The sequence below is a fragment of the Pecten maximus genome, chromosome 2 (assembly GCF_902652985.1).
Source record: "Pecten maximus chromosome 2, xPecMax1.1, whole genome shotgun sequence".
In the NCBI taxonomy this organism is placed as follows: Eukaryota; Metazoa; Mollusca; class Bivalvia; order Pectinida; family Pectinidae; genus Pecten; species Pecten maximus.
Genome location: NC_047016.1, coordinates 55,007,456 through 55,030,921, shown reverse-complemented (window position 1 = coordinate 55,030,921; position 23,466 = coordinate 55,007,456). Strand labels below are relative to the sequence as shown.

General features: G+C 36.5%; 1 protein-coding gene across 3 annotated transcripts in view; it reads right to left on the bottom strand.

The window, feature by feature from the left end:
- LOC117322543 (3-hydroxyisobutyryl-CoA hydrolase, mitochondrial-like) overlaps positions 1-23,419 on the bottom strand; it is a 48,144-nt gene extending 24,725 nt beyond the window's left edge. The window contains exons 1-7 of one of the 3 annotated variants that reach the window (XM_033877533.1): positions 23,344-23,419; positions 19,148-19,178; positions 13,240-13,276; positions 12,638-12,793; positions 10,002-10,086; positions 7,876-7,956; positions 6,114-6,166 (exon numbers count right to left, since the gene is read on the bottom strand). In XM_033877533.1, the coding sequence (XP_033733424.1) occupies positions 6,114-6,166; positions 7,876-7,956; positions 10,002-10,086; positions 12,638-12,793; positions 13,240-13,276; positions 19,148-19,161 (426 nt within the window). In that variant the 5' untranslated portion in view covers positions 19,162-19,178; positions 23,344-23,419. Of the gene's footprint in view, positions 1-6,113; positions 6,167-7,875; positions 7,957-10,001; positions 10,087-12,014; positions 12,311-12,549; positions 12,579-12,637; positions 12,794-13,239; positions 13,277-19,147; positions 19,179-23,343 lie in introns of those variants that run through there. The other 2 variants (XM_033877534.1, XM_033877535.1) reach the window with 2 other exon arrangements.
- Positions 23,420-23,466: the final 47 nt, after the last annotated feature.

The window sequence follows — 23,466 nt, the reverse complement described above, 5'->3', positions numbered from 1 at the left end:
TAATAATATCTAGGTGTATGTAACTATACACCAGTAGGTAGGGGTTATAATAATATCTAGGTGTATATAACTATACACCAGTAGGTAGGGGTTATAATAATATCTAGGTGTATATATAACTATACACACACCAGTAGGTAGGGGTTATAATAATATCTAGGTGTATATAACTATACACCCACCAGTAGGTAGGGGTTATAATAATATCTAGGTGTATATAACTATACACCAGTAGGTAGGGGTTATAATAATATCTAGGTGTATATAACTATATACCCACCAGTAGGTAGGGGTTATAATAATATCTAGGTGTATATAACTATACACAAGTAGGTAGGGGTTATAATAATATCTAGGTGTATATAACTATACACCAGTAGGTAGGGGTTATAATAATATCTAGGTGTAGATAACTATACACCCACCAGTAGGTAGGGGTTATAATAATATCTAGGTGTATATAACTATATACCCACCAGTAGGTAGGGGTTATAATAATATCTAGGTGTATATAACTATACACCAGTAGGTAGGGGTTATAATAATATATAGGTGTATATAACTATATACCCACCAGTAGGTAGGGGTTATAATAATATCTAGGTGTAGATAACTATACACCAGTAGGTAGGGGTTATAATAATATATAGGTGTATATAACTATATACCCACCAGTAGGTAGGGGTTATAATAATATCTAGGTGTAGATAACTATACACCAGTAGGTAGGGGTTATAATAATATATAGGTGTATATAACTATACACCCACCAGTAGGCAGGGGTTATAATAATATCTAGGTGTAGATAACTATACCCACCAGTATGTAGGGGTTATAATAATATCTAGGTGTATATAACTATATACACACCAGTAGGCAGGGGTTATAATAATATCTAGGTGTATATAACTATACACCCACCAGTAGGCAGGGGTTATAATAATATCTAGGTGTATATAACTATATACCCACCAGTAGGTAGGGGTTATAATAATATCTAGGTGTATATAACTATATACCCACCAGTAGGTAGGGGTTATAATAATATATAGGTGTATATAACTATACACCCACCAGTAGGCAGGGGTTATAATAATATCTAGGTGTATATAACTATATACCCACCAGTAGGTAGGGGTTATAATAATATCTAGGTGTATATAACTATATACCCACCAGTAGGTAGGGGTTATAATAATATCTAGGTGTATATAACTATACACCCACCAGTAGGCAGGGGTTATAATAATATCTAGGTGTATATAACTATATACCCACCAGTAGGTAGGGGTTATAATAATATCTAGGTGTATATAACTATATACCCACCAGTAGGTAGGGGTTATAATAATATCTAGGTGTATATAACTATACACCAGTAGGTAGGGGTTATAATAATATCTAGGTGTAGATAACTATACACCAGTAGGTAGGGGTTATAATAATATCTAGGTGTAGATAACTATATACCCACCAGTAGGTAGGGGTTATAATAATATCTAGGTGTATATAACTATTCACCAGTAGGTAGGGTTATAATAATATCTAGGTGTATATAACTATACACACACCAGTAGGTAGGGGTTATAATAATATCTAGGTGTATATAACTATACACCAGTAGGTAGGGGTTATAATAATATCTAGGTGTATATAACTATATACCCACCAGTAGGTAGGGGTTATAATAATATCTAGGTGTATATAACTATACACAAGTAGGTAGGGGTTATAATAATATCTAGGTGTATATAACTATATACCCACCAGTAGGTAGGGGTTATAATAATATCTAGGTGTATATAACTATTCACCAGTAGGTAGGGTTATAATAATATCTAGGTGTATATAACTATACACACACCAGTAGGTAGGGGTTATAATAATATCTAGGTGTATATAACTATACACCAGTAGGTAGGGGTTATAATAATATCTAGGTGTATATAACTATATACCCACCAGTAGGTAGGGGTTATAATAATATCTAGGTGTATATAACTATACACAAGTAGGTAGGGGTTATAATAATATCTAGGTGTATATAACTATATACCCACCAGTAGGTAGGGGTTATAATAATATCTAGGTGTAGATAACTATACACCAGTAGGTAGGGGTTATAATAATATATAGGTGTATATAACTATATACCCACCAGTAGGTAGGGGTTATAATAATATCTAGGTGTAGATAACTATACACCAGTAGGTAGGGGTTATAATAATATATAGGTGTATATAACTATACACCCACCAGTAGGCAGGGGTTATAATAATATCTAGGTGTAGATAACTATACCCACCAGAATGTAGGGGTTATAATAATATCTAGGTGTATATAACTATATACCCACCAGTAGGCAGGGGTTATAATAATATCTAGGTGTATATAACTATACACCCACCAGTAGGCAGGGGTTATAATAATATCTAGGTGTATATAACTATATACCCACCAGTAGGTAGGGGTTATAATAATATCTAGGTGTATATAACTATATACCCACCAGTAGGTAGGGGTTATAATAATATATAGGTGTATATAACTATACACCCACCAGTAGGCAGGGGTTATAACAAGGGCCCAATGGGCCCAAATCGCTCACCTGCAATGCAGTGATCTTTTCATATATGGATCCTGCAGTTATTTGAAAGCATGCTACAGGACCAATATAATGTCTCTCTGCACTTTGGCTTTTCACTAAAAGTCATTTAAAGATTTAAGCATACTTGATCGACGTGACCTTGAATGAAGGTCAAGGTCATTCATTTGAACAAACTTGGCAGCCCTTCACCCCAGCATGCTACAGACCCAATATCAACTCCCTGGGACTCTTGGTTATTGAGAAGAAGTTGTTTAAAGATTTTAGCCTTTTTGACCCCTGTGACCTTGAATGAAGGTCAAGGTCATTCATTTGAACAAACTTGGTAGCCCTTTACCCCAGCATGCTACAGACCCAATATCAACTCTCTGGGACTCTTGGTTATTGAGTAGAAGTCGTTTAAAGATTTAAGCCTTTTTGACTCCTGTGACCTTGAATGAAAGTCAAGGTCATTCATTTGAACAAACTTGGTAGCCCTTCACCCCAGCATGCTACAGGCCAAATATTAGGTCTCTGGGACTCTTGGTTATTGAGAAGAAGTCGTTTAAAGATTTTAGCCTTTTTGACTCCTGTGACCTTGAATGAAAGTCAAGGTCATTCATTTGAACAAACTTGGTAGCTCTTTACCCCAGCATGCTACAGGCCAAATATTAGGTCTCTGGGACTGTTGGTTATCGAGAAGAAGTCGTTTAAAGATTTTAGCCTTTTTGGCCCCTGTGACCTTGAATGAAGGTCAAGGCCATTCATTTGAACAAACTAGGTAGCCCTTCATCCCAGCATGCTACAGACCCAATATCAACTCCCTGGGACTGTTGGTTATTGAGAAGAAGTCGTTTGAAGATTTTAGCCTTTTTGACCCCTGTGACCTTGAATGAAGGTCAAGGTCATTCATTTGAACAAACTTGGTAGCCCTTCACCCCAGCATGCTACAGGCCAAATATTAGGTCTCTGGGACTCTTGGTTATTGAGAAGAAGTCGTTTAAAGATTTTAGCCTTTTGACTCCTGTGACCTTGAATGAAAGTCAAGGTCATTCATTTGAACAAACTTGGTAGCCCTTCACCCCCAGCATGCTACAGACCCAATATCAACTCCCTGGGACTCTTGGTTATTGAGAAGAAGTTGTTTAAAGATTTTAGCCTTTTTGACCCCTGTGACCTTGAATGAAGGTCAAGGTCATTCATTTGAACAAAATTGGTAGCCCTTTACCGCAGCATGCTACAGACCCAATATCAACTCCCTGAGACTCTTGGTTATTGAGAAGAAGTCGTTTAAAAGATTTTAGCCTTTTTGACTCCTGTGACCTTGAATGACGGTCAAGATCATTCATTTGAACAAACTTGGTAGCCCTTCACCCGAGCATGCTACAGACCCAATATCAACTCCCTGGGACTCTTGGTTATTGAGAAGAAGTCGTTTAAAGATTTTAGCCTTTTTGACTCCTGTGACCTTGAATGAAAGTCAAGGTCATTCATTTGAACAAACTTGGGAGCCCTTCACCCCAGCATGCTACAGACCCAATATCAAGTCCTTGGGACTCTTGGTTATTGAGAAGAAGTCGTTTAAAGATTTTAGCCTTTTTGACTCCTGTGACCTTGAATGACGGTCAAGGTCATTCATTTGAACAAACTTGGTAGCCCTTCACCCGAGCATGCTACAGACCCAATATCAACTCCCTGGGACTCTTGGTTATTGAGAAGAAGTCGTTTAAAGATTTTAGCCTTTTTGACTCCTGTGACCTTGAATGAAAGTCAAGGTCATTCATTTGAACAAACTTGGGAGCCCTTCACCCCAGCATGCTACAGACCCAATATCAAGTCCTTGGGACTCTTGGTTATTGAGAAGAAGTCGTTTAAAGATTTTAGCCTTTTTGACTCCTGTGACCTTGAATGAAGGTCAAGGTCATTCATTTGAACAAACTTGGTAGCCCTTTGCCCCAGCATGCTACAGACCCAATATCAAGTCCCTGGGTCTTTTGGCTATTTAGAAGAAGTCGTCTAATTTTTTTTTAGCCTTTTTGACTCCTGTGACCTTGAATGAAAGTCAAGGTCATTCATTTGAACAAACTTGGTAGCCCTTTACCCCAGCATGCTACAGACCCAATATCAACTCCCTGGGACTGTTGGTTGTTGAGAAGAAGTCGTTTGAAGATTTTAGCCTTTTTGACTCCTGTGACCTTGAATGAAGGTCAAGGTCATTCATTTGAACAAACTTGGTAGCCCTTCACCCCAGCATGCTACAGGCCCAATATTAGGTCTCTAGGCCTTTTGGTTATTGAGAAGAAGTTGCTTTAATGGAAAGTTGACGCCGGACGGACGGCCGGACGGCCGGACGGCCGGACGGACGACGGACGGACGACGGACGCCGCGCCACGGCATAAGCTCACTTGCCCTTCGGGCAGGTGAGCTAATAATATCTAGGTGTATATAACTATATACCCACCAGTAGGTAGGGGTTATAATAATATCTAGGTGTATATAACTATATACCCACCAGTAGGTAGGGGTTATAATAATATCTAGGTGTATATAACTATACACCCACCAGTAGGCAGGGGTTATAATAATATCTAGGTGTATATAACTATATACCCACCAGTAGGTAGGGGTTATAATAATATCTAGGTGTATATAACTATATACCCACCAGTAGGTAGGGGTTATAATAATATCTAGGTGTATATAACTATATACCCACCAGTAGGTAGGGGTTATAATAATATCTAGGTGTATATAACTATACACCAGTAGGTAGGGGTTATAATAATATCTAGGTGTAGATAACTATACACCAGTAGGTAGGGGTTATAATAATATCTAGGTGTAGATAACTATACACCCACCAGTAGGTAGGGGTTATAATAATATCTAGGTGTATATAACTATATACCCACCAGTAGGTAGGGGTTATAATAATATCTAGGTGTATATAACTATACACCAGTAGGTAGGGGTTATAATAATATCTAGGTGTATATAACTATACACACACCAGTAGGTAGGGGTTATAATAATATCTAGGTGTATATAACTATCCACCAGTAGGTAGGGGTTATAATAATATATAGGTGTATATAACTATATACCCACCAGTAGGTAGGGGTTATAATAATATCTAGGTGTATATAACTATACACCAGTAGGCAGGGGTTATAATAATATCTAGGTGTATATAACTATATACCCACCAGTAGGTAGGGGTTATAATAATATCTAGGTGTATATAACTATATACCCACCAGTAGGTAGGGGTTATAATAATATCTAGGTGTATATAACTATACACAAGTAGGTAGGGGTTATAATAATATCTAGGTGTAGATAACTATACACCAGTAGGTAGGGGTTATAATAATATCTAGGTGTATATAACTATACACCAGTAGGTAGGGGTTATAATAATATCTAGGTGTAGATAACTATACACCCACCAGTAGATAAGTTAGTGTTTTAATGGGTGTAATACACTGATCAAAGGTTGCTTTATAAAAGAACAAAGTTTGTAACTTACTCCACCCATAGTGATGCCGTCAATCAAAGCCACATATGGAATATCATAGGTACCTGTGGATATATTACATTACAGACAGGTCAATATCATAGGTACCTGTGGATATATTACATTATTACAGACAAGTCAAGTTTACATAGTGAATATCATAGATACCTGTGGATATATTACATCATTACAGACAGGTCAAGTTTACATTAATATCATAGGTACCTGTAGATGTATTACATTATTACAGACAGGTCAAGTTTACATTAATATCATAGATACCTGTAGATATATTACATTATTACAGACAGGTCAATATCATAGGTACCTGTAGATGTATTACATTATTACAGACAGGTCAAGTTTACATTAATATCATAGATACCTGTAGATATATTACATTATTACAGACAGGTCAATATCATAGGTACCTGTGGATATATTACATCATTACAGACAGGTCAAGGTTACATAGTGAATATCATAGTTATTTAGATATTGATTATTTAATCATCACAAGTACTATAATATTTAATGAATAATGATTGTTAAAACTCCAATTCTTTCCTGAAAACAATTTCCTCATACAGTATGTCATATTAAAGTCTCTCTATGTTTTCATTGAATTCTGACAAAATTACAAAAAATATGTTCAATGATGGAATATACCGTATTTGACCTAATAAGGGCGCCCCTACCTTTTTCCCCCTCAAGAAAAAAATCTTTGTCTGAGTGTCAAAATGGTGTTCAAAAATAATAGCACATGTAATATGTTTTACTACTTGATTTGTTCAATTTTCTTCACCCAATTAAGTCACTGGAAAGAAGTTTTCGCCATTTTTTGTCTATTCAGTGATACAGATGTCAGTACAAAGTGTGCCCGAAACTAATGCTAAACTAAACACACATACAAATTACTTATCAATAACTACCATATTTATTTGAAGATCAAGTAAAAGACTTAATTCATGTTGTTAACTTCAAGTGGTTAAGAACAGAAAGCTAGTAAAAGACAGTGTAATTCAATTATTAGGTCAAAGAAAACGATGTGCAATTTGATCTTGGAAATTACCTGTGTATATAAATAGAACATAAATGGTGGAACACACGTTCTCTGTTATATAAAGAACAGCTAGCATGGTTTACAAGTTTACAGGAATATTCAAGTGATGATTAAGCTTAACTTATGATAATGAATAGATAACTTCATCTGGAATATTTTTATGACTGAATATTTTACCGTTTCCACAGCCTTGGGTATTCTGCTATAAGATATAGTCTGTTTCATAAAACTTCAGAATACCGAATCATAATAAGGGCGCCCCCACTGTCAATTACCCGCACCCTGCACCCTTATTAGGTCAAATACGGTATATCTTAATGATGATATTAGGTGAGAATCAACATCATATTTCTTTATAACTTCAATTAAAACCGTGAAACTTCCCACTATAAATTGGTAGCAAAACTTCTCTGCATTTGAACAAACCCTTGCTTTTTCTGTTTATTATCCAGGGAAGTAGCTCAGCATGCACAGGGCTGGTTCACATTCTGTTTTAGATGTTTATTACATATTTCACTTCTGGATTGTTTGACATAAATGAGCAGAGCTAGATTTGACAGAATAAAATGAAGATCAGTGCATAGGGGCTGATGAAGTTAAACTTGATAAAGTTTTATATTGATAAACAAAAACATAGAGAGGCTTTGATATAAATCAAGTGAATAGCCTTTCTAATTCAGGAGACAGGTGGAATTCTCCCTTTACTCTTACCTATTTTAAAGTTTAAGATGTATTCCTCCTTAAAAAAATCCCGAGAAAGGGAGTCTCCGACCTTTCCTGCTTCTGTCACAGCTGAAAATAAACATTAATTTCAAAATTCTAAAAAAACATCACCTTGACAAAAATGTCTATCAAGATATATCAAGATTCCATTAAAATTACATGCATTTGTCACTTCAGGTTAGGGTGGTGACAATTAACCACTGGCATATCAACAAGCATCAAACACTGACTTGTTACCACATATTAAATCAACTGTGACATGTAGGTAAGTAGGGAATGCAGGGATGTTGCTATCTAGAAATGGAAAATTAACTATTGGGAAAGTTAAATCATAATGCTTATCATACAGCTTAGTTCTAAGATGTCCCAGCTGATTATGTGGTGTATGTAAAGATCGGGGAACAAACAATAATACCTACCTCGAATGTCACCCCCAGTATATATGATACCTTCCTCGAATGTCACCCCCAGTATATATAATACCTAACTCGAATGTCACCCCCAGTATATACGATACCTACCTCGAATGTCACCCCCAGTTTATATGATACCTACCGCGAATGTCACCCCCAGTATATATAATACTTACCTCGAATGTCACCCCCAGTATATATAATACCTACCTCGAATGTCACCCCCAGTATATACGATACCTACCTCGAATGTCACCCCCAGTTTATATGATACCTACCATGAATATCACCCCCAGTATATATAATACCTACCTCGAATGTCACCCCCCAGTATATACGATACCTACCTCGAATGTCACCCCCAGTATATATAATACCTACCTCGAATGTCACCCCCAGGATATCTAAACCTACCTCGAATGTCACCCCCAGTATATATGATACCTACCTCGAATGTCATCCCCAGTATATATGATACCTACCTCGAATGTCACCCCCCGGTATATATAATACCTACCTCGAATGTCACCCCCCGGTATATATAATACCTACCTCGAATGTCACCCTCAGTATATATAATACTTACCTCGAATGTCACCCCCAGTATATATGATACCTACCTCGAATGTCACCCCCAGTATACAGTACATCTATCTTGTATTTACCTCTCACTAATAATAATACCTACCTCGAATGTCACCCCCAGTATTCAGTACAACTATCTTGTATTTACCTCTCACTACTAATAATACCTACCTCGAATGTCACCCCCAGTATACAGTACAACTATAACATCTTGTATTTACCTCTCACTACTAATAATACCTACCTCGAATGTCACCCAAAGTATGTATGATACCTACCTCGAATGTCACCCCTAGTATACAGTACAACTATAACATTTTGTATTTACCTCTCACTACTAATAATACCTACATATGTACCTCGAATGTCACCCCCAGTATATATGATACCTACCTCGAATGTCACCCCCAGTATATATAATACCTACCTCGAATGTCACCCCCAGTATACATAATACCTACCTCGAATGTCACCCCCCAGTATATATAATACCTACCTCGAATGTCACCCCCCAGTATATACGATACCTACCTCGAATGTCACCCTCAGTATATATAATACCTACCTCGAATGTCACCCCCAGGATATCTAAACCTACCTCGAATGTCACCCCCAGTATATATAATACCTACCTCGAATGTCACCCCCAGGATATATAATACCTACCTCGAATGTCACCCCCAGTATATATAATACCTACCTCGAATGTCACCCCCAGTATATATAATACCTACCTCGAATGTCACCCCCAGTATATATAATACCTACCTCGAATGTCACCCCCAGTATACAAAATACCTACCTCGAATGTCACCCCCAGTATACAAAATACCTACCTCGAATGTCACCCCCAGTATACAAAATACCTACCTCGAATGTCACCCCCAGAATATATAATACCTACCTCGAATGTCACCCACAGTATACAGTACAACTATAACATCTTGTATTTACCTCTCACTTATAATAATACCTACCTCGAATGTCACCCCCAGTACGATACAGTACAACTATCTTGTATTTACCTCTCACTTATAATAATACCTACCTCGAATGTCACCCCCAGTATACAGTACAACTATCTTGTATTTACCTCTCACTACTAATAATAACTACCTCGAATGTCACCCCCAGCACAGAATGCCTTATCTCCAGCTCCTTTAATTATCACCAATCTCATTTTTGGGTCCTCTTCCCATATCTACAATAAATAACAAGGATCAAATGGACATTATCAGAAGTTCAGAACATCTTATATATTGATGATGATATGGAGGTGAGGAGTTTATGGAAGTTACACAATCAGAAGTTGGTAGATATGGCATTGCTTTAAGTCATATTATTTTTTTTTTTTCATAAGTTACAAAAGAGACAAGGTTTTCGGTATGATCATTAAATAAGAGGCCCATGGGACATAACAGTCACCTGATTTTTTATGTATTTTCTATTGCCAAATTTGATTCCCATGACCTTGAATTTGAGGTCAAGGTTGTAAACATCAGCACGCTATAACAACAGGTCAAATATCAGGTTTCTAAGTGTGTTGGTTTTCGACATTTAAAAAATTTCCACACATTGGATCCCGATGGCCTTGAATAAAGGTATTCACCTCTTGTGTCACATTTGAACAAACTCCGTAGCCCTTCACCCCAGCATGGAAATATCAGGTTTCTAAATGTTTTGGTTCTCAATATATATAAGAAGACATTTGAAAAGATTTCAACATATTTGTACCTGGTGGCCTTGAATGAAGGTCAAAGTCATTCATTTGAACAAGAGGCCAATGGGCCTTAACAGTAACCTAACTCTAAGGACCCTTCTATTGTAGTATACATACTCTGAAGCAAGCATAGTGGCACTGTTGGCCATAGCTGCCATCTTGGATTTCAGACTGAGCCGAAAAATTACAACACTTGCTCAGGATCATCTTTGGCTATTTCATGTAAGTTAGAGCTGAAAACCACAGGTGGAAGTTTGAAATAGGTGATGTTCAGGAAAACCATGATTGTGTTATCATGTTACAAAATGGCCACCGTAGCTGCCATGTCAAAGTTTTTATGAGGCTGAAAAATAACAACACTTTGTTGGCTCTCCTTCCTTAACATCCTCACCAATATCCAGCTCAATGGTACCAGTGGAACTGGAGAAGAAGTTTAAAATGTATTTTTCAAGATGGCTGCCATCACAGATGGAACTTGAGAAGAAGTTTGAAATAGGTGATGTTCAGAAAAACTATGATTATGCAATCATGTTAAAAAATGGCCGTCATGGGTGCCATCTCAAAGCTTTTATGAAGCTGAAAAATAACAACACTTTGTTGGCTCCCCTGCCTTAAAATCTTCACCAATTTCCAGCTCAATGGCACTAGTGGAACTGAAAAAAGAAATTCAAAATGTGTTTTCCAAGATGGCTGCCATGACAGCCATCTTGAATCTCTAACCGACCAGAAAAATAATAATACAGGACCATCTCATGATAATTTCAGGTAAGTTACATCTGAATCCCACTTGTGGAACTTGAGAAGAAGTTTGAAATAGATATTGTCCAGGAAAACCATGATTGCGCAATCATGTTACAAAATGGCCATGGAGGGTGCCATGTCATTTTACAAAGCTGAAAAATAACACTTTGTTGGCTCCACTTCCTTAACATCCTCACCAATTTCCAACTCAATGGCATCAGTGGAACTGAAGAACAGACCAACCCAAAAATAACAACACTTGGTCAGGATCATCTCAGGATCATATCACGCAAGTTTCAGCTCATTCCCAGCAGTGGAATGTGAGGAGAAGTTTGATATGTTAAAAGTTTACACACAGCTGACGGCGCACGATGGCAGACAAAGCAAGATTACTGTTGTAGGTCATCCAAACCCTTTGGGTCAGATGACCGAACAAACTTATAGCCCTTCACCCAAGCTTGCTAAAAGCCCAATATCAGGCATCTTGGCATCTTTGTTATTGAAAAAATGACTTTTTAAGATTTTAGCATATTTGACTCCTGTAACCTACAATGAAGTTCATGGTCATTTCAACTATCTTGATAGAACTTCATCCCAAAATGTTAAAGGCCTATTAACAGGGCCATCATCTATGGGTAGATTCTCTGTATCATAAGTTATATACTAACCGTCATCTGTGGGTAGATTCTCTGTATCATAAGTTATATACTAACCGTCATCTGTGGGTAGATTCTCTGTATCATAAGTTATATACTAACCGTCATCTGTGGGTAGATTCTCTGTATCATAAGTTATATACTAACCGTCATCTGTGGGTAGATTCTCTGTATAAGTTATATACTAACTTTCATCTGTGGGTAGATTCTCTGTATCATAAGTTATATACTAACCGTCATCTGTGGGTAGATTCTCTGTATCATTAGTTATATACTAACTGTCATCTGTGGGTAGATTCTCTGTATCATAAGTTATATATTAACCGTCATCTGTGGGTAGATTCTCTGTATCATAAGTTATATACTAACCATCATCTATGGGTAGATTCTCTGTATCATAAGTTATACTAATCGTCATCTGTGGGTAGATTATCTGTATCATAAGTTATATACTAACCGTCATCTGTGGGTAGATTCTCTGTATCATAAGTTATATACTTACTGTCATCTGTGGGTAGATTCTCTGTATCATAAGTTATATACTTACTGTCATCTGTGGGTAGATTCTCTGTATCATAAGTTATATACTAACCGTCATCTGTGGGTAGATTCTCTGTATCATAAGTTATACTAACCGTCATCTGTTGGTAAATTCTCTGTATCATATTTAAGTTGAGAGCATTCAGAGCTTTTGGTCTGTTAAGAGTTATCACCCCTGTGCTGTTCACAGTCTCTAACAAAACCTCATCTTCAGCTACACTAGAAAATCTAGATTTTGGTGCAGCCATTTTCTGCAAAATATTTCATTAGCAAAATTTTGAATCTGTTATAAACTCTACACATCCAGATATTGTAAGACTTATCTAAACAATGTAAAAGTAAGGATTCCTATTGATAAAACAAAAGAAAACAAATCCTTGTATTTCATATTGATATAAATGAACATATACAGAAATTAGAATGGAATATATAGTCACTTTAAATATGGGATTTAAGCAATCCAATTATCCCATAATAAAGACATCTCTATAGAAATAGCTACAGATATGCATTTCTTCAAAAATGATTTCAGGTTGTATGGTAGCCAAACACTTTCCTGGTGATTTTGATGAAATATGTTTCACTTCTGGTAATTGTTATTCTGAACATTAAAGATGGATTGGTATACCCAAACTTGATATATCTTTATCATTTAAACATGTTGGCTTCAATAATGACAAATAATATGCATACTTACAACATGTTGAAGGACAACACCAGCTCGTTGTAGTGTCCTGTAAGTCAATTGTATACCACACATGTAACAATATCATAGATTTAGATAATAATAAACATGACACTGTAAGGCTATTTCTAACTTATACCCCACTCTATAAATACCAATTACATGTACAGAACGTTATCCAAGATGTGACTAGAATTACACATAGGATATTGAACACTCAGATAGCGTTTTAACAACAAGAGGCCCATGGGCCTTAAGGGTCAACTGACTTCAAAGACCCTTATACTATTGTAATAATACATTCGCTGTAGCGAGTTAATGGCACTGTTGGCCATGCGTCGGCCATCTTGGATTTTGGATCAACCCAAATAATAACAACACTTGATTAGAACCATCTCAGGATCATTTCTGATAAGTATGAGCTGTTAAATATCCAACTGGTGGAACTTGAGAAGAAGTTTGAAATAAATGTTGTTCAGGAAAACTATGATTGTGCAATCATGTTACAAAATGGCCGTCGTGGGTGCCATGTCATAGATTTTAAGAGGCTGAAAAATAACAACACTTTGTTGACTCTACTTCCTTAACATTCTCACCAATTTCCAGCTCAATGACACCAGTGGAACTGCAGAAGAAGTTTAAAATGTGTTTTTCAAGACTCTTGGATTTCAGACCGACCCAAAAAATAACAACACTTGTTCAGGACTATCTTGGGATCATTTCAGGCAAGTTTCAGCTTAATCCCACTGTTGGAATTTGAGAAAAAGTTTGAAATGTTAAAAGTTTACACAAGGCACACAACAGAAAATGACAGATGAAGCACAATGACTATAAGTCATCCTGACCCTAATCAATATTTTAGATAATTCCCTCTGTATTTTTTTGCAAACTGACAGAGGAAGTTATTATTCACATATTTTTGGAATGTGAACATGTGGAAAGATTGTGGAACCTGGATATTTTTGCAAACAAAATGTGTGCTTATTAATACAAGAGATTGTTTTTGGTAAACATGGTAAACAATATCAAGTGCAAAATCTAATGATATTGATTGTAAAACATTACATTTACAAACAGTGTGTGAACAGTGATATGTTATACAAAGAAAGCTTTAAGAATGACATTGAAAATTATTATAATACTGAAAATAAATATCTAATTATTCAATGATAAAACAGTAGCTTTTCATCAAAGATGTTGATTACTAGCAAATCTGAAAGGTAACAGATATCAAGATTAGAAATCAATTCATTTTATTGATTTTATAACATGCTAATATTGTTTAAAATACCTGTATATGTATAATGTTAGTCTGTGAGGAACTGTGAATAAAATTAAGCTGTGTCATTGTTATGTGCTTTGTATATTGTATATATATAACTACAGCTCTGTATGTGTTGAAAAAGCAAATTAAAATATTTTCAAATGAAAAAAGGATATCCTATTATATCCACAGTTGATAATGCAAACCAATAAAATGAACCTGAATACAACACTTGGCCAATACAAACAAAGTATATAGATATTTACACATTGTCCCTGTCTAATTATGATCGCTAGTTCAAACTGGAAGTCCCCTACATTTGGATTTTTTTTCTTTTGTTTTTTTGGGGGGGGGGGGGGGGGGGGGTAGTAACATATACGACACACAACAATGGGCCAAGGGAAGCCTTCATGTGAAGTTTGAGAAACATTCTTCTAGTACTTCTAAACAAGAGATCCCAGAGGGATCTTGGCGCCCACCATTGAATGATCTTTATAGGTTCTATGTCAGATTGATCTTCTCTCTATTTTTGCCTTCCTTTTACTAATCTGTGCAAATTGAGAAACATTCCTCCAGTACTTTTCAAACAAGGGAATCCTAGCTATATATGAAATTTGAAATTTAGCGATAATGGCTGTTGTTGGCCAGGTTGTTTTCAGGACAGATTGGTCCCAAAATGCAATACGAGGGACCAAGGGGAACCTACATATGAAATTTGATAACAAACTTCAATTGTCAAAATCAAAGATGGCTGCCTGTCGGCCATGTTGTTTTCCGACTGATCCCAAAATGCAATATGCATAACAAGGGACCAAGGGCTACCTACATATGAAATTTGAGAAAGATCCCTTCGGTACTTTCTGAGAAATAGCGATAAAACTTCATTGTCAAAATCCAAGATGGCTGCCTGTCGGCCATGATGTTTTCCAACTAGTCCAAAAATGGAATATGCTTACCTAGGGACCAAAGCCAAGCTACATATGAAATTTGAGAAAGATCCCTTCAGTACTTTCTGAGAAATAGCGATAACAAACTTCAATTGTCAAAATCCAAGATGGCTACCTGTCGGCCATGTTGTTTTCCGACTGATCCAAAAATGCAATATGCATAACTAGGCACCAAGGGGAACCTACATATGAAATTTCAGAAAGTTCCCTTCAGTGCTTTCTGAGAAATAGCGATAACAAACTTCATTGTCAAAATCCAAGATGGCTGCCTGTCGGCCATGTTGTTTTCCGATTAGTCTCAAAATGCAATATGCATAACTAGGCATGGAGGGGAACCTACATATGAAATTTGAGAAAGATCCCTTCATCACTTTCTGAGAAATAGCGATAACAAACTTCAATTGTCAAAATCCAAGATGGCTGCCTGTCGGCCATGTTGTTTTCCGATTGATCTCAAAATGCAATATGCATAACTAGGCACCAAGGGGTACCTATATATGAAATTTGAGAAAGATCCCTTCAGTGCTTTCTGAGAAATAGCGATAACAAACTTCAATTGTCAAAATCCAAGATGGCTGCCTGTCGGCCATGTTGTTTTCTGATTAGTCTTAAAATGCAATATGCATAACTAGGCACCAAGGGGAACCTACATATGAAATTTGAGAAAGATCCCTTCAGTGCTTTCTGAGAAATAGCGATAACAAACTTCAATTGTCAAAATCCAAGATGGCTGCCTGTCAGCCATGTTGTTTTCCGATTGGTCTCAAAATGCAATATGCATAACTAGGCACCAAGGGGTACCTATATATGAAATTTGAGAAAGATCCCTTCAGTACTTTCTGAGAAATAGCGATAACAAACTTCAATTGTCAAAATCCAAGATGGCTGCCTGTCGGCCATGTTGTTTTCCGATTGGTCTCAAAATGCAATATGCATAACTAGGCACCAAGGGGAACCTATATATGAAATTTGAGAAAGATCCCTTCAGTACTTTCTGAGAAATAGCGATAACAAACTTCAATTGTCAAAATCCAAGATGGCTGCCTGTCGGCCATGTTGTTTTCAGATTGGTCTCAAAATGCAATATGCATAACTAGGCACTGAGGGAAACCTACATATGAAATTTGAGAAAGATCCCTTCAGTGCTTTCTGAGAAATAGCGATAACAAACTTCAATTGTCAAAATCCAAGATGGCTGCCTGTCGGCCATGTTGTTTTCTGATTAGTCTTAAAATGCAATATGCATAACTAGGCACCAAGGGGAACCTACATATGAAATTTGAGAAAGATCCCTTCAGTGCTTTCTGAGAAATAGCGATAACAAACTTCAATTGTCAAAATCCAAGATGGCTGCCTGTCGGCCATGTTGTTTTCTGATTAGTCTTAAAATGCAATATGCATAACTAGGCACCAAGGGGAACCTACATATGAAATTTGAGAAAGATCCCTTCAGTGCTTTCTGAGAAATAGCGATAACAAACTTCAATTGTCAAAATCCAAGATGGCTGCCTGTCAGCCATGTTGTTTTCCGATTGGTCTCAAAATGCAATATGCATAACTAGGCACCAAGGGGTACCTACATATGAAATTTCAGAAAGATCCCTTCAGTACTTTCTGAGAAATAGCGATAACAAACTTCAATTGTCAAAATCCAAGATGGCTGCCTGTCGGCCATGTTGTTTTCCGATTGGTCTCAAAATGCAATATGCATAACTAGGCACCGTGGGGAACCTATATATGAAATTTGAGAAAGATCCCTTCAGTACTTTCTGAGAAATAGCGATAACAAACTTCAATTGTCAAAATCCAAGATGGCTGCCTGTCGGCCATGTTGTTTTCTGATTAGTCTTAAAATGCAATATGCATAACTAGGCACCAAGGGGAACCTACATATGAAATTTGAGAAAGATCCCTTCAGTGCTTTCTGAGAAATAGCGATAACAAACTTCAATTGTCAAAATCCAAGATGGCTGCCTGTCAGCCATGTTGTTTTCCGATTGGTCTCAAAATGCAATATGCATAACTAGGCACCAAGGGGTACCTACATATGAAATTTCAGAAAGATCCCTTCAGTACTTTCTGAGAAATAGCGATAACAAACTTCAATTGTCAAAATCCAAGATGGCTGCCTGTCGGCCATGTTGTTTTCCGATTGGTCTCAAAATGCAATATGCATAACTAGGCACCGTGGGGAACCTATATATGAAATTTGAGAAAGATCCCTTCAGTACTTTCTGAGAAATAGCGATAACAAACTTCAATTGTCAAAATCCAAGATGGCTGCCTGTCGGCCATGTTGTTTTCAGATTGGTCTCAAAATGCAATATGCATAACTAGGCACTGAGGGAAACCTACATATGAAATTTGAGAAAGATCCCTTCAGTGCTTTCTGAGAAATAGCGATAACGAACTTCAATTGTCAAAATCCAAGATGGCTGCCTGTCGGCCATGTTGTTTTCCGATTGGTCTCAAAATGCAATATGCATAACTAGGCACCAAGGGGTACCTACATATGAAATTTCAGAAAGATCCCTTCAGTACTTTCTGAGAAATAGCGATAACAAACTTCAATTGTCAAAATCCAAGATGGCTGCCTGTCGGCCATGTTGTTTTCCGATTGGTCTCAAAATGCAATATGCATAACTAGGCACCGTGGGGAACCTATATATGAAATTTGAGAAAGATCCCTTCAGTACTTTCTGAGAAATAGCGATAACAAACTTCAATTGTCAAAATCCAAGATGGCTGCCTGTCGGCCATGTTGTTTTCAGATTGGTCTCAAAATGCAATATGCATAACTAGGCACTGAGGGAAACCTACATATGAAATTTGAGAAAGATCCCTTCAGTGCTTTCTGAGAAATAGCGATAACGAACTTCAATTGTCAAAATCCAAGATGGCTGCCTGTCGGCCATGTTGTTTTCCGATTGGTCTCAAAATGCAATATGCATAACTAGGCACCAAGGGGTACCTATATATGAAATTTGAGAAAGATCCCTTCAGTACTTTCTGAGAAATAGCGATAACAAGAATTGTTTACGGACGGACGGACGGACCACGGACCACGGACGCAGGGCGATTTGAATATCCCACCATCTGATGATGGTGGGCTAAAAAAAAAAGTGATAACTAACTTCCACTATCAAAATAAACAAGAGGCCCAAAGGGTCTGCATCGCTCTCCTTGATATTTCAGTAATCATGGCAAAAATATTCATATACAATTATTTTCTTACCTTTATTGCAGCATCATCCAACTATTGTTAAAAGCTTGCTTTTTTCCCCTTCTATTTTGCAACATTTCCCCATTAGACCCCCTTTCTTCAGCCCCAAGGGACCCATACCCTTCATTTATACAGCATTAGATCTCTTTTGACCAATAATGCTTCAGACTGAATTTCACAGAAATCCATTTAGTCATTTAGGACAAGTAGAGATTTAAAGGACTTACTTCAATTTCCCCTATTGGGCCCTGTCCCTCTAGCCCCAGGGGTCAGAGCCATCATTTAAGAAAAATCTGTTATGCTGTGTGGAAATCATTTTTGCTTGACATAATTACCAAAATGGAGGACGGTAAATTTCAGACCATTGACCATTATGAAGACTTATGATGCCTAGAATATTTCCTATAACTTACTTATTACATATTTTGTTTCAATGTTATACATAGTGGGGATCTTATTCTGGAGGAGAAGGTCACAGTTACTTACCGTCTAATGAACATATCTGGTTTGCTGTCACCTGAAATAATAGTCAACATCAAGATAAAAATGCAGAGCCAGAACCTGTACAAGGCAATCACAGTAACAAGAGTTTATACATATTATCATATAAGTTGTTTGCATAAGATATTGATTCTGTCTACATTAAGGTATAACAAAACTATTTACTTTACTACATTTGTATATGTTGTTACTTGAGTTATTGCTAAGAAACAAATTTTCTATTTTTAGTAAGTGACACGATCGACCTCGACCTTTGACTTATATGTAATTACAGACCTGAAAAATAATACCAAGCAAGTACTTTTGGTAAGGAAGATTTGCATGAAGTTTGAATTTGATCGGCCATGGGAACTTGAATTATCGCATTGAAACAAATTTTCTATTTTTTGTAATAGTGACCTTGACCTTTGATCTTTGGACCTAAAAAGCAATCCCAACTAAGCACTTGTGGTAAAGAATATCTTCAGGAAGTTCAAGTGTAATTGTCCAGAGTGTGAAAGGGAACTTGAGTTATCACATGGAAACCTCTGTGGAGACGATGATGCTGTTGCTAAAGCTGACATAGTGATACCTATATACTTTTTGCAGGGACACAAAAAGGAGAATATATTAAGTGTAGCGGAACTGGACTGGGTCGATCATCGGTGACCAGGTAGTTCAATCGGTAGAACATCCGGCTAGAGTTCGGAGGTCCCGGGTTCAAACCCCGGTCTGGCCGTGGATTTTTCCACTCCTACTACACATGTACTACACTCACTACCCGTGAAATATTTCAGAACAGTTCTTTATTTCTATAAAGAGCAACTTATCTGTTAAAATCATGTCAGGTACATGTTGTTAAAACAGTAATACATTTATAGTATTATCAATTTAGCAGATTTAAAAAATATAATTTGTCTTGTTGAGTATAATGTTTGATAGCTTATCTAATAACAATTTGCATTACCATATAGAGCACATGTTTTTACAGTATGTTAGTTTGTTCAGATGTTTTTTCTCCTTTCAATGTAGGAGCTGTCCCAGAGGATACTAAAAAAATGTATTACAATTCTATGCACATATCCTTTGTTAGAAAAGGTTTAAAACAGTTGCCATTAATGGCATTATACATTGTATTACAACATCGATTGAACTTGAGAAAGGGGACTGGGGTATATTTACAGAAGGGAACTCCCTGGTAAAGTTCTTGATTAAAAATAAGGTTAAAAGCACAAGCTTAAAATATACCCTCTGTGTATTTATGAGTGTCTGATGGGGCCTTCGATTTAAAAATGTTCATGGTGCACATGCAGATTTGGTTCTTGCAAAGAATCATAGATGCCTTGGCACCTGGTCAAGTCAGCACTTGGACACTTGGACACTTTCATAATCAGCGCTTGGTTACTTCGGCACTTTTATTTTAGGCACTTGGTTACTTCGACGCTTTTTGAAGACAAGTCAGTACTCATTTTCCAAAGGGGCCGCGGTGGCCGAGTGGTTAAGGTGTATCAACACTTTATCACTAGCCCTCCACCTCTGGGTTGCGAGTTCGAAACCTACATGGGGCAGTTGCCAGGTACTGACTGTAGGCCGGTGGTTTTTCTCCGGGTATTCCGGCTTTCCTCCACCTCCAAAACCTGGCACGTCCTTAAATGACCCTGGCTGTTAATAGGACGTTAAACAAAAACAAACCAAAAACTCATTTTCCAGAGCTCAATGTGATGTTGAATATGATATTTGTGAATCTATAAGCCCACATAGAATTTGTTTTAATCATTGCAATATGATGAAAGCGTGAGTATAAAGGGGAATAACTTGTTGAAACTGGTATGCTACTTGTAAATTGTAACATTGCAGTAAAAAAGTGAACATGACAACACTACCGTAACTCCAGGATTTCTGTTTTTATCGGCCTTTGAAAAATAAACAAGAGGCCCAGAGGGCCTGTATTGCTCACCTGGTTTATTTGAGCAAACATCAAAATAATGTTTATGTTCCATTTGCTTAATAGCTTTATTTGTTGATGTATGATTATGTTGTGGGATCTCAACTCCTTTAAAGATATAACCCAGAAATGATGTCTAGATTCAACATGATTGAATTTAAAGAAATTATAAGTAACTTAATTTTACTAACATATATAAACCTATATTTACAGTAGCACTTTCGTAAACGCAATAGGTTATGTATGTTTTCAATATATCCAATGTACCATTCATTATGAAATAATATAAACAAGTTTCTGAATAAAATAAAACATATAACCATGTGGAGACTCAACATTTACATCTGTAATAGGCCTACATGTCAATCTAACTTTTGTGTAACAAATGAAACGTTGACTACAATGGCCGAGCTGTTTTACGATTAATATAACGATCCTAATTATCACGAAATGAAGTACAACGATCAATTAATGATGAATTAGATAAAATGCTATCATTATAAATGTGTAGTTGTTCAGGCAGTCGTTACTTATCGGCCTTACATTGGATGCTGAGATGTTTGCTGATATCGACTCAGATAGTTTGAACTCACACTTATTTTCTGAGTCAAAATTTTGTATACTTCGAACAGAAGTTCATCAATATTTATTTGATTTTGCTCAAACTAACAGTTTACCATAGTAGAACGAAACTAACAAAATGACAAAGTGAACAAAGAGAGACAACTCTAACTGGCTTGACAAGCGTGTACTTTGTTACTAAGTTTTAACTTTCTGTAATTAACGCTCTACAAATACCTTGTTGTAACAAGGTTTACATGTTTTATTTTTGTATCCACAACTGTGCATAATAAAATAAACAAGAATGAAAATAGAAATTGAATAGAAATCAACACACTTATTGTTTTATAAAAAAAATTATACCAAAAGTGCCGAGGTGTCCCACTGAAAATGCTAAGGCATCCCAAAAGTGCCAAGGTGTCTCGAACCATAAGTGCTGAGATGTCCAAGTGCAGAGTAGACCAGAAATGGTACTATAATCATACATCACTACACACTCCCATAGCCGACATCTGATCAAACCACATCTAACAGTCCAATATGACAGGCATCTGTATCTAGTTCGTATTCATCAGGTTGGGGAAAACAAACCAACTTGTGTATAATATGTAAACTCACCTATTGTATGCCAGTTGGAGTTAGGATTTAAAATTGTTACTGAAAATAGCAATAATCACTTAACCAGTTTTGCATTATATTATCTTAAGTCATTGAATTATGATAAGGTAAATAATATTTTACTAAAAAAATGTTAACTAAAAGCATTGGCAGGCTACGTAGATACTTAATGTTGCTCTATCGGATATATTGAATCAATTTTTGGTACTTTCACACATTTTATTTTTGCATTTGTATGATGTTTCATGACTAAATAAATATGACTTGGACAGAAAGTTCAGTTAAAAGTCATTTTGGCTACTTTTAGTAACAAAGCATCATGTTGGGAGAAACCGCCAATTTGCGCACAATATGCAAATTAGCGTATTATATATGCCAGTTAGAGTAAGGATTTGCTACTAAAAATAGCCAAAATCGATTAAACAGTAACTTTTGAAATGTGTTATTTAATGGAGATTTAGTTAACGACAAGGCAAATAATATTTTACTAAAATATGTTTATTGAAAGCGTTGTCTACCTGGAAACTTGCAATTGATATCGATGTTACTCTACCAGAAGTTTTTTTGGTACTTTCCAACGTGCAAATAATTTTTATTTTTGCATTGATGATTCGTGACTAAATAAATGTGACTTGGAAAAATTTTAATAAGTAAATTTTAGAGTGATTTTTTTTTTTTTTTTTAGTAACAAAACTAGAATCTATATCTCAACAGCCAGGCGTATGATAGGCAAGGTTGTGTATTGTATGCAAGTTGGTGATTTTCCCAAACCTGATAATAGTTAAGTTTGTGTATTAAATAATGTGTTCTGATGGTTTTCTCCAACCTACTTATAGAAAAAATAGTAGCCCCTACACTAAAAGAAATATTGCCTAAGCATAATGCAGACGTCAGTGCTAATATACAGTCAGTCTGACAGTACAGGCTATGTGTGTCGTTTTGAAAGTTCTTTGAAAATGTCATTTTACAAACTTGTGATTTTCCAGTTCATTGATAGGCAGCAATGACGTTGACAGGAGAGGGAGTGATGGAAAGTAGCAGATATGCAAATAAAGAGAGGAATATATGGGACACTTACCGTCAACCTTGAGAGATAACCAACTTTTAAGGTAACTCTCCGGTCAAGGAGGTCAATATCGTTACCGGCTTTGTCTCGGTCACATATAAGTTTGAATTTAAGATCCTTTCGTGTGTAATTTTT